Consider the following 16,081-nt stretch of genomic DNA (forward strand, 5'->3'; position numbering starts at 1 on the left):
TAAACCCTTCTTTCTTTCACGAAGAATAATGGATTTTTTTTTCTTTAGAAATAATAGGAATAAACAGTTGAATTCTTATCTTTTAATAATAAATTTCATTTTTATTTCGTAAAAAATTATATTTTAGATGTAAATAATAGAAATTGTAAAGAAACTTCGTTATAAAATTGTTCTTAGATAAAGTTTAATACCACATGATATTCATGCGCACGTGGGGTCTTTCGCATGAACTTAAAAAAAATTTTTCATCATTTTACATCTTCTCGATAATTTTTATCCTATCGTATTTGTCACCATGTATCACATTTGCATATATTTTGGGACTTTATTTTTTTTGGTTAAAATCTTTATTTATTTGTCACACATTATATAAAGTTTAGGATAAAATTTAGGGTATGATAAGAAGGTAAAGAATTTTGGGGCTGTAATCCTTTACATTTATAACTGATAAGATAACCCTATCAAGAGTCAATCAAGTAAGTAAGATAAGTAATAACTGATAAGTATTTTTAATTTCAATAATGTAAAAAAGTAAAAAAAAATTAAAAAATAAAAGATATTTTGATAAAAAAGATATTTTACTTTATTAGTATAATAATTTTATTTGATTTTACTGTGATTTCTAAAACCAGTTTTTTAAAATTTAATGAATAACATTTTATTACGATGGTAATATAATAATTTCGTGAATCTGCGAATAAAATCAATCAACTGCTTCGGTGCAATATTATATAGTTGATCACTATTCCCAATTTCGTAATATGGACTCACATACAGTATTTGTGTTACTACATAATCTCACATACTTTTTTTTTAAAAAAAAAACTTTCTCATACATTTATTCTTTAATTGGCGTAATAACGCAGGTTTACATCACTTTTTGCAGGTTTGATTCATGAATCAAAAATTAATATTATTAAATCTGTTTCGAATTATTATTGTTATATATATATGTTAATTTTCAATGATTTTTCAAATGTACAGGAAATAAAAATAACTTTTTTTTTTTTTAATCACGTTAATTCAGGCAGGTACCGAAAAAAAATTTATTTTCAAAAATAAACAAATATGCAGTTAATTGTTCTGTATTACATTAGCATAAAACCGGTCACAACCGGCCGATATCGGAATACCGATTATTAAAATTATTTAAAAGTTTTAACCGACAAAGAAGTTGTCTGACAACATTTCAAAAGGGGGTAATCATCATATACAAATAACAAATTAAATTTATAATTTACTAGTTTTTTCATATAAATGTGTTTCAGCAGCATCAGCAGCAGTAGTTTCTTTTTCTTTTTCATTTCTTCTCTGCGCGTAAGATGCAATTACAATAGCGAAGTATACCTGCATTTATAATAAAAAAAAACAATTAATATTAACTTCCTTTTTTTTTTAAAAAAAAACTATGTAAAGTAATAGGTAAATATAATTTTATTTTATTACATACCGAAATAAGAGTTGAAACAACGGCACTCATTATAATAGATTTTAAAAAATCATCATATTCTTCATTACATGCTCCAGATTTTTCGTTAACAGATGCGATAATATTAGCATTTAATTCTGCACATAATTTCAATATATCTGCTTTAAACACAACAGAAACGACTGCTGTTAATATATGACTTATAACATTGATTCCAACAATAACATAAGCTATTTTAGCATATATAGACAACATTCTTGGAATATTCTAAAAATTTTTTCAATTTTGTATAATTAGTAGATATTTTTTTTTTTTTTCAAAATAACATTATCATATTTTAACATTTTTTACTTACTGCATATGTTAATACATATAATCCGAATGCTGCCCCGAAAGTTATTAATGCATTGAAAACAATTGAAGCAATATATTGTACTTTGAAATATATAAGCGCTAATATATGTTGAAAAAAATTAATATATGTATTAAAAAAAATTATATAAAATTAATATATTGATATATATATTAATCACTTAAAAAAAAGTATTAAATGTTAAATAATAAAATAATTTACCATTTACTTTATTTGGTGTGGCGATTCCTAATGAACTGTCTATAATCGCATAAATTCCGAAAATCTTTTTGTTTGAAAAATGAATTTTTTTTTTCTTGTTAAAAGACGTATAAATATATTTTATAAATAATTATACAGATAATAATAAAAAAACATACAAGCCATAACAATGTGATAATAATAACGCCAGATTTTAACGGAATACAAAAGCAACAATTATTAATATGCGGTCTCTTCGTCATTTTTGAAGGGTTTTTATATATTAACTTTACTTTAGCTTTCAAAGGGAAAATAAGTTTTTTTTAAAAGAAGGCAGGGAATTTAAAAACTACCGAAAACTTTGAAATTATTTATAAGAAGCCCGGGAGATCGACTTTTCGGTTTACTACTAAAGCGAAATCCTGTCCCACGTGGGTCCTATGCAAATTACCAAGCCATTAAAGGGGGCGAAGGTTATTTTACAAAAATGGTTCGTGTTATTTTTTTTTTATTTGGATATATATGGAAAAACATGATAAACAGAAAATTTATTATTTAATAAACTCATTCATTATAATAATAATAATAAAGTTGAGAAATCTAGAAATCTTTCTTTTTATAAAGAAATGTAATCAAAGGTTCATTTGTTAACAATTGTCTAAAAATATAATTGTTTCACGTTACAATAAAAAAAAAATTTAATAATGCTGTGTTTTATTTACCTTTTATAATTTTACTATTTTCGTTCGTTTGTTTGTTGTTATACGGTTACACACATTTTGCATTGGAAATGTCCTAACAAATAAATATCGATTTTTACTACGCCATCACTAGTTAATACTTGTGTTTATAGTATATACACATGATCGTGTAGTATGCTCTGAGCCCAATAATGTGTGAAATTTACAACTGAATTGCAGTAAAAAGAAAAAGGTCAAGCGATATTTTTATAACAAATTTTTTAGAAAATTGATCATCTGTCGAAGTTTTTCGGAATAAAAACTAGAAAAATGATCATTTATCGGAGTTTTTCCCGGAAAATTCTATGCATATTACTTCTTAATAAGAACATGTATTTGAAGTTCAAGTACAGTAAATGGCACTCTGTGGTACAAAAAACGCACAGAGGTATATTTATTAATAATTAATGATTAAGCCTTTTATTTTACTTTTAAGATGATTTTTTTAACAATACTAAATTAAAATTGAATAGTAATACAGTTCATGCGTAGCATAACAAATAAATAAATTATAACATGATTTTACAATTATTTTATCACTCGTTTTGATGTCATCACTTGTTTTCATGCCATCACTCCATGTCATCACTCGTTTTCACGCCATCATTTGTTTTCGTGTCATCACTAATCTTCATGCCATCACCCGTTTTCATGTCATCACTCTTCATGCCATCACTCGTCTTTATGTCATCATTCGTTTTCGTGTCATCACTAATCTTTAAAATGCCATCACTCATTTTCATGCCATCATTCGTTTTCGTGTCATCACTAATCTTCATGCCATCACCCGTTTTCATGTCATCACTCGTCTTCATGTCATCATTCGTTTTAATATCATCATTCGTTTTAATGTCACCATTCGTTTTAATGTCACCATTTGCTTTAATGTCATCATTCGTTTTAATGTCATCATTCGTTTTAATGTCACCATTCGTTTTAATGTCACCATTCGTTTTAATGTCACCATTCATTTTAATGTCACCATTCGTTTTAATGTCACCATTCGTTTTAATGTCACCATTCGTTTCAATGACATCATTCGTTTTAATGTCACCATTCGTTTTAATGACATCATTCGTTTTAATGTGCTCATTCGGTTTAATATCATCAGTCGGTTTAATATCATCGCTAGTTTGTCCATATCCTTCATAAACAGCAACCGATATATTCATCTCCATGTCATCACTAGTTTGTCTATGTCCATCAGCAGCTGATATATTCATCTTCATGTCATCACTAATAGTTTGTCTATGTCCATCATCAGCAGCAGCCGATATATTCATCTTCATGTCATCACTAGTAGTTTGTCTATGTCCATCATCAGCAGCAGCCGATATATTTATCTTCATATCATCACTAGTTTGTCTATGTCCATCATCAGCAGAAGATATATTCATCTTCATATCATCACTAGTTTGTCCATGTCCATCATCAGCAGCAGCCGATAAATTCATCTTCATGTCATCACTAGTTTGTCCATGTCCATCATCAGCGGCAGCCGATAAATTCATCTTCATGTCATCACTAGTTTGTCCGTATGGACGGTCATCAGGAACAGCCGGTAAACTTTTCATGTCATCAATAGTTTGTCCGTATGGATGATCATCAACGGTAGCTGGTACTCTCGTCATCAAGTCATCACTAGTTTGTCCATATGGGTGATCATCAACAGCAGCTGGTACTATCTTCGTAATGTCATTATTAGTTTGTTCATATGAACTATCATCAGTCTTCGTAAAATCACTAGTTTGACCGTATGAATAAATATTTGGTACTACATTCGTCATGACTACTCCGTATGGATTATTAACTGCATTAACTGGTACTACGTTCGCCATGTCTACAACAGTTTGTCCGTATGGATAATATACAGCAGCAGTTTGTCTATATGGAGCAGCAGCGGCAGCATCTTCCTTAAATTTTCTTCTCTGTGCATAATTGTAAACTACTATAGCAAAGTAAACCTGCATTTAAATTAAATAAAATAAAAATTATAAATTATTAAGATTTCTTATTTTTAAAAATAACTAATAATTTTATAGTATCTTTAATACACGTACCTCTAAAAAGAATAAAAAAATGGAAGTAGTAATAAATATTCCCAGTGAACATCCGTAATAACCACATGTTGATGAACTTGCTATAATGATAACAACTATGAAATTAGTTAAAATATCATGAATTGTAAAGACAATAAAAATAATAGAGTATATTCTCAAATTTTTATAAGTATTCTAAAAATAAAGTTTATGTAGAATTAGTAGAATATTTTATTAATCAAATAATAGTATTTAGTTAATTATTTCATTACATACTGCAAAAGCCAATACGTATAATCCAAACGCTGCTCCAAGTGTTGTTAATGCATAAAGAATAACCTGTATCGCTCCGAACACTAAACATATATATATATTTTTATTTATTTTAAAAAAAAGATTATTATTTATTTAATAACAATTTTTTTTTCTTTTTTTTTCAAAAAAAAAAAAGGAAATAAAGTGATTAACTATTATTGATTTACCTGCATTAATTACAGCTGCATAAATTCCAAAAATCTTTTTTTTTTTGAAATATTTTATTAAAGACATTCACATACTGTATAAAACTTGAAAAAATTTAAAAACATACAAGCCATAATACTGTTATAATCACAACTCCAGTTTTTAATGGAATACAACCACAACAATTAGTTAATTTTCCTGGGAGCATCCTAGTTAATTTGTAAATAATTATGAAAGAAGGATTTTTAAATAAAGAACCAACGAACTAATATGTACTTTTTCTTTTCCTTCTTTCTTTCCTTTTTTTTTTAGAAAAAAAAAGGTTAATGTGAACTTCGATATAATTATTACATTATTTATATGAATGAAGAATTGACCGGCTTCTACTCGTAAAGTTAATAAATTTGTAGATCTTACGGAGTTTCCGGAAGTGCAAATACAATAAAGTGGCAATCCAAAAGTAAACATTTGACGCGAACGCTTTGTTACGACTGTGTTCATGAGTACAATGGAATTGATCAATAATGGATAAGTCCACTACGTACATATATATTTGTACGCATAAAAAACGGAGCTTTGTTTTTTATTTAGTTACACATTGTTTTTGAACTTAATTCCAATTTAAATAAATAATTAGCTTGGAGAAAAGAATGGCGAAAAGCCCGTGCAATATGTCGTCTATCTTTAACTGTAGTATAATTTTGATCATATTAACCAAGAAATTCAATATATGGTTATATGATTTTGACTTTTCCTCATTTTTATAAATTATATATATTCTTAAGCTTAAGCTTATCCTTATTTCTAAATTCAGAATATGCTTTTAAGCTTCAACGGATAGTAAGTTAATATGTATTGATAAAAAAAAGTTGATGAAAAAAATGACATACAAAAACAAATGGTAAAAATAATTTGATAAACGTAATATTAAATAAATTGATCATTATGAATAATGAAAATAATGATTTATTAGTAAAGTATAATATGTTGCGTAATTATTATCATTCACTTTTTCTTTTTTTTATTGTATTTTATTTTATTTTTTTTTAAAAAAAAAAGATTCATTATTCCTTTTTATTCAATTAGGATAAAGAAAGATGCGCATCTGCCATCGATTTTTTATTAGTAATAATAATACTTTTTTTTCCTTTTTAAGGCTTATTTAAATTAAAACAATAATTTCAGGAATAACAAAAAAGAATATATCAGATATATATATATATATATTTTCATAAAAATGATCACGTATCTAAGTTTATTCGGAATAAAAAATGATCATTTGATCATTTATCGAAGTTTTTTCCAGAATTTTTTTTTATAGTGATAAAAATAGGTAAGTTTAGTTTCAAAATAAAATAATAAAGTTTTAAAAATAACTTATTATTATTAATAATCAAATATAAATATACTAAAATATTAATAATTAGTACAAATTAATAAATTGATTTGATTTTTTTTAAAAAAAAAATTTGAAATTCTTTTTGCAATAATTTCTCGTGATATAAGTGATCTGTGCCTAGCACAACTGACTTTGAAATTAGTTGTATATTTTAAAATTCTATGCTAAATATCAGATTATTTTAATAAGCAAAAAAAAAAAAAGGAATAATAAATATATTTAATTTGTTTTAAAAAAAAAATACATGAATATAAATATGCTTTAATTTGTTTTATTTAATTGTATTAATTTGTCTAAAATTTGTTAGATGCGTATTTTTAATTAATAATAATAATATATGGTAAAATATTTCTTTTCCTTTTGCAAATTTTTTTTATAAAAATATTGATTCATCATATTATAAAATAACATATTTACATTATGTCATGCACTGTAAGTTATTTTATTAATAAATTTGCAAATATACATAAAGTACCATAAACAATAATTCAGAAATTCTTTTATAATAATAATACGAGTATTGCTAAATATCACCGCTGGTGATTGTCATCTCACCAGAATTAGGGTAGAATTTTGGGCAAAATTAAAAATGTCATGAAACTTCGCCCATTAATACTTGCTAATGCTGGTGCGGTGAAAATCACCTGCGGTGAGATTTAGCAATGCCAAAAAATATTTGCAAAATTGACTAGTATAAATCGTATTATTAATGAATGTGACAACTTTGATTCTACTCTGGTTATTAATGTATATACAGTCAACTCTCTCTAAGTGCACCCTCCTTGAGACCATAGTGAAATTTGAAAAAATGTGCATTTAGAGGGTGGGCATTTAGAGAGAGAAATTATATATGATCTCTATATACTTGGGACTGAATAAGAGGGTGCATTTAGAGAAAAAAAATATAATACGTAGAGAGAGCTGACTGTAATACTAGATGGACCTTCAGAATATATATATACTGCGTTAAAAAATTATGTATTTTTGTGTGTTATTATTAGTACCTTTATTAAGTTGGAAGACTGAAAGTCATAAATTTAATAAAAATAAAGCCCAAGTATATTACTATAAATTTTTGAAATATATGCTCTTAATAATTGATCCCTTATTATATCATTGACATTACTTCAAGTATTTAACTGCTAACTATTTTTTCCAAATAATTTTAATTTTTTTACTTCAAGTTTCAAGTATCGCTAGTTAAGGTCAAGTTAAGGTCAAAGAAAAATTTTTCACTTCTAAAATAAAATAAATAGGAATTAAAAACGGATTAAAATTAATCCGAACAAATGATAAATCCAATCCGTCTCTTTTTTTTCCTCTTTTTGAAAGAGATTTTAAATTTGTTTCATTGTGAATTAAAAATCTAACCTTTATCTGCTAAATCTACATAATTGCTCAGGAAAAATCCCTTCTAACAATTTAGGTTTTCAGCTATCCCTGGTATGTAATTAAAGAATACTATAACTATGATAATTATCAGAGTAAAAGATAAACAATTAATTAATTATTATCAAAACAAAAATTTGGATCGTCATAGAATCATTACTAATGAATACTTAACACTTTATGTATTAGGAATTAGGATGACTATGTGACACATAATTTGATGTATATCGATGCATTGAATTCCACATGATTTTATGTGGATCTGTAGAAACATGTTTACATATGTTTCGGACTTTCGGACCGATCCACCTAAAAATTGATGTACCTAATAGATTCAATTTCAAAACGTCTATCATAAATTCATAATGGTTACGCCAAAACTCCTTGTCAGATTGAGCATAAATCTTTTTTATAAACATCGAATTTTTTCTTCTACTAATATTCATCATCCGGATAACTCAAAGAGGAGAAAAACAGTGATAAACTATCAGGCCAAATTCTGTCGGAGTTTTAAGGACTTTAAAGGATCTTGGAATGAATTGTGTACATCATTTAACAATGCAATCCAAAACGCAAAAAAAGATTGTGTTCTGCGTCTACTCGAATATGATCAGGATTCACACAATGCTCTAAACGAAATCAAGGAAGTATTGGAAAATACAAAAAGTAAGGTTCCCAGAATAGAACATGATATTATTGGCATCAAGGATTTAGAGGGAGCCTTTAAGAAAATGAATCTAGAAACCATAAGAGAATTAAAAATTGTGTTAGATATTACAGTAGGGTTACTTACAGGCACGGTCCTTATATCCGTTTTCATGGCTTCCATGATAGATAGTCATAGGCGGAGTAGTTGGAGGATTATTCGCATCCATCTTTCTAGGTGCCGTAGCACTTGTTATAAAAGATGCTATAGTCGGAGCTATAGAAATAAATGTATTAGAAGACACTATAGAAGCATGTAATATCGATTCGAGTTGCATTATCCACCTCGATGACGCGCGCAGGAAGATTGATGGAATAAACCAGAATATCAAGGATGAAATTTATAAGACAGATGATAATCATATTATTATAAACGGAAAGCTTATCGAAATCAATAGTTAGAATTTTTTTATTTTTTTTGCATCATGTAACAGCGATATTTTTCACAAAATTTTATTATGTATATTACTTTCAGCTCATTAAATAAAGTATTGATACATTAAGAATGTGATATGGCCCCGGTGGCATACCACATTACTCTACCGTCCGTACAAATATTCACTCTGTTAATACAACCATACATTTGATTCATTTTTTAAGTAATTAGAAAGTTCGACCTTAAGGTCTTTAATCTTTCTAATTCCTACTTACAGTCTGCCCTCGATGTATGATGTAACGAATTTTACCGAACACGTGATATTTAATCAATTGTCAAATTCATCAAATCTACCTTCGCTTGTAGATTCAGGATGGCAACTTCACTATATCAAGGGCAGACTGTATTTAATGAAGATCAAACAAAATTAACTGAGCATCATATGCATGATCATACTTTTCAAATTTTACAATTGCAGATACAGTAACACCCCTATAAGTGCACCCTCTATAAGTGCATTCCCTCTCTATATGCACTCCATAGCTTGATCCCGAGCTCGGGACTTAGAGCTAAGTGCACTCCCTCTATGTTCTGCACGTACAAGCAAATCTGAGTCCCGGGTATATTAGAATACCCTCCATAAATGCATTCACGTGACTATTGCAAAATTTTGACCAATCATTGATAACGGTTAATTTTTAAATTAATTTAATTTATCAATTTAGAAGTGAAATCATGGCGAACTATATAACAGTAAACTTTTATTTTGTAGTTACAAGCAATTACATTTGACTATGAAATTCGTTAGTACCAACTACTATAACATCATAAATTAAATTATAGATGAATTGGAGTAAATTACAAGCGTGTGAACATCTTACTTGATCAATTATCCCAAATTAGTATAGCAAGAAGATTTTTTTTAAGGAGACAGATAGTGGGAAAGATTGAAAAATTTTTTAGGGCCAAAAAAAATAGTTTAATGCGGCAAACTGACATTAACACATATTTTCACTAAATTTTCGCAAAATATGTTGTTTTATTTGGATTTGAGTTTAATAAAAAAAATTTAAAACTTATAAATAAAAATTTTTGTCAGAAACCTAATTGTGTAACAAAATCTATTTTTCTATTGGCTGTTCTATAAATGCACACCCTCCCTAAGTACACGTGCATAGTCGGTCCCGAGGTGCGTGCATTTAGGGAGGTGTTACTGTACTGCTTTGGATTAGTCGTGAACAAGTTTTCGGTTTTGCGAGTGCACCAGTATTAATCCCGATTCAATTTTTCAAAAGCTCGGAGCGGTACGGAAGATTTTTTTGCGCCAAAATGTATGTACATTACTCCATTTTGTGTTACAAAAGAAATAAACGGATCACGCGGCCAGTCTGTAAAACAATCATTTTAGGTATTTTTTTTTCGCAAATAAAAGTTTTCAACAATAATATTTTGCAAAAAAATAATATAAAACCCTAAATGACATTAAATTATGGAAAGTGAAAACCCCCTGACGATCGCAACGATCCTTTGAACAATCTCTCGCTCCGGGGCCAAACAGAACTGCTTCTTGCGACAAAAAAAGATTTCGAAATATATTTTCGAGAGACACCAGCTGAAGAAAGTATTTCATGTCATACATAGTCGAGCTACTCGTGCCAACCGCCATTTCGTAAACACCAAGGTTAAACACCTACTAATGGCGGAAATAAAACTTCGTCAAGATGTTACTCCTCTCAACAAAGCATTATGGGGTATCGAAGATTATTTTATTTATTCTTACTGCTATCTGGCTAGGGTCTAGAGAAAGAAGACGATTCGCCCATCCGTGCAGATGGAGTTAACCTTGACACGTAAATGCAAAGCCGATAAAATCGATAGTAGGAAAGGAGTAGATAGGGTGTTTGTAATTGTTACCGATACGTCTGAATGGTATTTTATGGAATGTTCGCCAGATAACGATTAAGGATCCTGAAAATTACTGGAATAAGTAACAATTTTTATAATTTTGGCCAGATATTTATTTCCTGTTTTAGTAACTGACTGACACTATAATAATTCCAGCCCTGAAAAAACGCGTACAGCTATTAGTAAATTTTTTTTGGCTACCTTACTTATTTTAATATTTTTCGGGGTCCTAGATATCGGAACCTGTGACTGTCGTGAACAAAGATGAGAATTTGCAAGCTAAGGCTCAGGCATATTGTATGGTTATTGAGGAGACGCAGCAGATGGAGGACGCTTCACAAAGTGGGGATCGAGGGAAATAAAAGGTAAGATCAATGAATAATCTTGCGGGAAATTGAATTGAACCCTGGCTTTTCTGTAGAAATCGTGAAAAATGTCAGTTTATATAACTCTTTAACAATATTAACTTTACTATAGCATAGAAACATTCATGTAATACTCGAGTTGCAAAGCAATGAGAAGGCTTCACATGTATTAATAAAATTTTTTTTTGCAAATTTCTCTGACGAGCTGTCATGAAGGATTACGCGATTTTTACTAATTCGAAATTTTGAATAAAAGCAGAATTTAAAAATAATGTAAAACATTCATCATTCCGTCGATTTGTTAAGAAAATTTAATTAGCCGAAATTGACAAGCATTGAAAGGAGAATGTTGAAACTCCTGAACTTAGAAAAAAGTTCGCTGGGGTTGAAACTAAAAATGCTGAGCTTGAAGTTAACTTGAGGATGAGAGTGCGAATCTCAGGAACTTAGAAGCTGAATTGAGGAATTGGAGGGAATAAAGAAGATAGTATATACTGAGAATGCTAAGCGTGATGTTAAGAATGCTGAGCTTATGGCTAGAGTTGTGAAATTGGAACAAGATTACAGGCGTCAGGACATGATTTCTCTCCCAAGGAAGAGATACTAGAGGTAGTAACAATATTAGTTGTTGTTATACTCGACTCTGTAGTAGTAGTCCCAGTACAATAATGAAATAGGACGACCATCGCAAACGCTGAGTCATTGTTGGAAGACAAGGAAACAGATGCTTTCTTGAATGAGGTGAATAAGAAAAGGTCATTAATGACTAAGATAAAGCAGCGCAATAAAAACTGTTGCTACACAGAACTCATCTTCTGTAGCTCAGGACAAATAATCTCAATCGCATACTAAGAAGAAAGAAGCGGTGGAAACATCGTACAGGACGTATTTGATCTCACGGTTACTTCGGCATCTGAGAAAATCATGCGACTGAAATTTCCGTGATGAAAAATCTGATACGAATAATCCAAGAAGCATGTGATGCGAAAGAACAAGCAATTCAAATTAATCAAGACTAAGAAGTATTGTGTTGGCGTTACCATATTACAAAATTCAACAAAAAGACTATAGAAACTAAAATTGGCAAAAAAAACAAAGGTATGAATTATGAAAATCTTCTCTGATCTTGTTTCATTTAGGCGACCAAAGCCTATAAGGAAGGACTAGAAATAAGAGGAGCCTTGTTGGATTACGTTAAACTCCTGGTACTAAAAGAGAAAAATCATGCAGGCAGACTCAAATAAAGATTTACGAGATTTTTTGAAAAATGGGAATAATAAAATCAAGTATATCAAAACGTAGTGTGAAATCTATTTCGTAATTATCGAATAGTCAATTCAAACTACTGTATTATACATAGGTCATTTCGTTGAAAACCCCTAATATGGAATTCACTAATTATCCATTCTTTTAACTCATGTCTCTAATTCTTCAGATCCAAACAATTTGCCCAAAAAAGCTGATGATGACGGTTACAACGAGATATTCGATCTCTGGGGCGAGCAGACAAAGTAAAATAAATTCTATCCCCGATTCTTCCAGCTCTAGTAAAGGATGAAGATGACGTAGAGGAAAAGGAAATAACAAAGTGAATCAAAGACAATAAAATTTTTAGTTAAAACCTTTTATCTTGAAAATATTACTTCAGTTAAGAGTACAACCGTGTTTTGAAAGTCAAGATTCAAGTAAAGTTCATGATACTCTGTGGTACAAAGATGGTTTGTTTATTTACAAGACGAGTAATGCCGCATATCGGTCTTTTTGTTTACAAGGAGAGAAGTGCCATATAATGATTAAGCCTTTATTTTTATTTTATTTTTTTTAAGAACATAAAATTAAAATTGAAAAGTACTACAGTTCATGTATAACATTGCAAATAATAATTATAACATGATTTTACAATAACTGAAATTAAGGTACACTCTCACTCGTTTTCATGTCATCACTCGTTTTCATGTTGTCAGTTGGTTTCATTTCACCACTCGCTTTAATGTCATCATTCGTTTTCATTCATCATTTGTTTTTATGTTGTCAGTTGTCTTCATTTCATCATTCGTCTTCATTTCATCATTCGTCTTCATTTCATCATTCGTCTTCATTTCATCATTCGTCTTCATTTCATCATTCGTCTTCATTTCATCATTCGTCTTCATTTCATCATTCGTCTTCATTTCATCATTCGTCTTCATTTCATCATTCGTCTTCATTTCATCATTCGTCTTCATTTCATCATTCGTCTTCATTTCATCATTCGTCTTCATTTCATCATTTGTCTTCATTTCATCAGTCGTTTTCATTTCATCGGTCGTTTTCATTTCATCATTCATTTTAATGTCATCATTCATTTTAATGTCATCATTCATTTTAATGTCATCATTCATTTTAATGTCATCATTCATTTTAATGTCATCATTCATTTTAATGTCATCATTCATTTTAATGTCATCATTCATTTTAATGTCATCATTCATTTTAATGTCATCATTCATTTTAATGTCATCATTCATTTTATTGTCATCATTCATTCTAATGTCATCATTCATTCTAATGTCATCATTCATTTTAATGTCATCATTCATTTTAACGTCATCATTCATTTTATTGTCATCATTCATTCTAATGTCATCATTCATTTTAATATCATCGTTCGTTTTAATGTCATCAATCGTTTTAGTATCATCACTAGTTGCGGCCGATATACTCATATTTAAGTCATCACTAGTTTGTCCGTATGGATGATCATCAGCAGTAGCTTGTATGCTCGCCATCAAGTCATCACTAGTTTGTCCGTACGGATGGTCATCAGCAGTAGCTTGTATGTTCGACATCAAGTCATCACTAGTTTGTCCGTATGGATGGACATCAATAGTAACTGGTACGCTCCTTATCAAATCATCACTAGTTTGTCCGTATGGATGATTATCAACAGTGACTGGATTAGTTTGTCTATATGAACTAGTATCAGCAGCTGTCGATATATTCGTAATTGTAGTTTGCCCGTATGGATAATTATTAGCAGTAACTGGTTCTACATTCGTCATGAATACTCCGTATGGATGATTACTAGCAGTAGCCGGTACTACATTCGTCATGCCTACAACGTATGGATGATATACAACAGGTTGTCTGTATGGAGCAGCAGCAGCAGCATCTTCTTCACTTTTTCTTCTCTGTGCATAAGAGTAAACTACTATAGCAAAGTAAATCTGCGTTTACGTTAAATAAAATAAAAATTATTAAGATATCTTATTTTTAAGAATAACTAATAACTTACAAAAAGTATAGTAACTTTAATACACGTACCGATAAAAGGAATAAAAAAATAGAAGAAGCAATAGCTCTTGACCGACTAGCACATTTGTAATGAAAACATGAATCCGATGATAGAAAGATAATAATTATGAGATTACTTAAAATATCATGAAATGTAAAGAGAATAACTATGGCAAAATATATTCTCAAATTTTTATAAGTATTCTAAAATAAAGTTTATATAGAATTAATAGAATATTTTATTTATTGAATAACATTAGTATTGTTACTTATTTCATTACATACTGCAAAAGTCAATACGTATAATCCATACGCTGCTCCAAGTGTTGTTAATACATAAAGAACAATCTGTATCACTCCGAACACTAAATTTTATTTGTTAAAAAAAAAAACTTTTTTTTTTATAAAAAATAAAAGGGAATAAAGTGACTTTTAAAAGAGATTTACCTGTACTAATTATAGTTGCATAAACTCCATAAAACTTTTTTTTGAAAATATTTTGTTAAAGACGTTCATATACTTTATAAACCTTGAAAGAATTGAGAAACATACAAGCCATATTAATGTTATAATCGTAACTCCAGCTTTTAATGGAATACAACCGCAACAAAAGTTCGGTCTTGTTATAGGCATCCTAATTAGTATTTGTAAATAATTATGAAAAAAGGATTTTAAAGGACAAACAAAGAACCCAACAATCCAACGAACTAATATGTTATTTCTTTCCTTCCTTTTTCTTTAAAAAAAAAATGTTAATGTGAAAGAGAGAACTGGAGAAAATGCATAAAAATTGTAGATCTTGCGGAGTTTCCGGAAGTGCATACATATGCGATAATCCAAATTTAAATGAATGTAATTTAACGAGTATAATGAAATTGATCAATAATCAAGTCTACTATATACCGTATATCGCGGGCCACAGTACCCAGGGTATCTCCCCCATTACGCGAATTTTACTATTAATAGAGGGTGTTTAAAACTTATAAAAAATTAGGGTATTGTTACACGTCACACCTAAATGGAGAATGTGACTTCCTTTTTGAGACATAGGAGGGACTATGGCCCGTACATATAAAGAAATCGGAGTTTTTTTTCCAGTAGTTTTTGAATGCAAGATCAGCATTTTCCAATTTAAGTAATTAGCTCGGAGAAAAGAATGCCGAAAGCCCGTACAATATATCTAACTCTAATTGTGGTATTTATTTATCTTAATTAATTTGATAATCATACTAACCAAGAAAGTTGAACGTTTATATACTAAGCCCAACTTCTTCACAAATAGTAGATTGAATGTAATAGTCGTAATATGTAAATAAATTGATGATCATAATCAAATATGATAATGAAAATAAATTAATTTAGTAAATTTAGTAAAGTATAATATGTTGCGTAATAACTTTTTATTTTTATTTATTATTTTTAATTAAAATAAATAAATTAGAAAGA

The 16,081-nt window shown here is 29.1% G+C and overlaps 4 protein-coding genes across 4 annotated transcripts; all 4 read right to left on the reverse strand.

Moving 5' to 3' along the window:
* Positions 1 to 1,009: 1,009 nt before the first annotated feature.
* On the reverse strand, positions 1,010 to 2,316 carry OCT59_027666 (uncharacterized protein). Its single transcript, XM_025319606.2, has 5 exons — positions 2,162 to 2,316; positions 2,004 to 2,067; positions 1,785 to 1,882; positions 1,451 to 1,696; positions 1,010 to 1,347 (listed from the first exon to the last, which is right to left on the reverse strand). Exons 1-5 carry the CDS (start codon positions 2,243 to 2,245, stop codon positions 1,231 to 1,233), a joined length of 609 nt encoding a protein of 202 aa, XP_025173400.1. The 5' UTR covers positions 2,246 to 2,316; the 3' UTR covers positions 1,010 to 1,230.
* Positions 2,317 to 3,523: 1,207 nt separating this feature from the next.
* On the reverse strand, positions 3,524 to 5,431 carry OCT59_027667 (uncharacterized protein; the record flags this gene model as incomplete). The annotated part of the gene is made up of 6 exons (XM_066137147.1): positions 3,524 to 3,531; positions 3,597 to 4,686; positions 4,783 to 4,956; positions 5,038 to 5,117; positions 5,244 to 5,277; positions 5,351 to 5,431. The coding sequence occupies 6 exons, from the start codon at positions 5,429 to 5,431 to the stop codon at positions 3,524 to 3,526; spliced, it is 1,467 nt and encodes a 488-aa protein (XP_065993563.1).
* Positions 5,432 to 8,721: 3,290 nt separating this feature from the next.
* OCT59_027668 (uncharacterized protein) lies at positions 8,722 to 8,994 on the reverse strand (the record flags this gene model as incomplete). The annotated part of the gene is made up of 2 exons (XM_066137148.1): positions 8,722 to 8,732; positions 8,805 to 8,994. The coding sequence occupies 2 exons, from the start codon at positions 8,992 to 8,994 to the stop codon at positions 8,722 to 8,724; spliced, it is 201 nt and encodes a 66-aa protein (XP_065993564.1).
* Positions 8,995 to 13,368: 4,374 nt separating this feature from the next.
* On the reverse strand, positions 13,369 to 15,268 carry OCT59_027669 (uncharacterized protein; the record flags this gene model as incomplete). The annotated part of the gene is made up of 5 exons (XM_066137149.1): positions 13,369 to 14,568; positions 14,666 to 14,839; positions 14,921 to 15,000; positions 15,083 to 15,116; positions 15,188 to 15,268. The coding sequence occupies 5 exons, from the start codon at positions 15,266 to 15,268 to the stop codon at positions 13,369 to 13,371; spliced, it is 1,569 nt and encodes a 522-aa protein (XP_065993565.1).
* Positions 15,269 to 16,081: the final 813 nt, after the last annotated feature.

Source organism: Rhizophagus irregularis, chromosome 7, assembly GCF_026210795.1.
Source record: "Rhizophagus irregularis chromosome 7, complete sequence".
Classification (NCBI taxonomy): Eukaryota; Fungi; Glomeromycota; class Glomeromycetes; order Glomerales; family Glomeraceae; genus Rhizophagus; species Rhizophagus irregularis.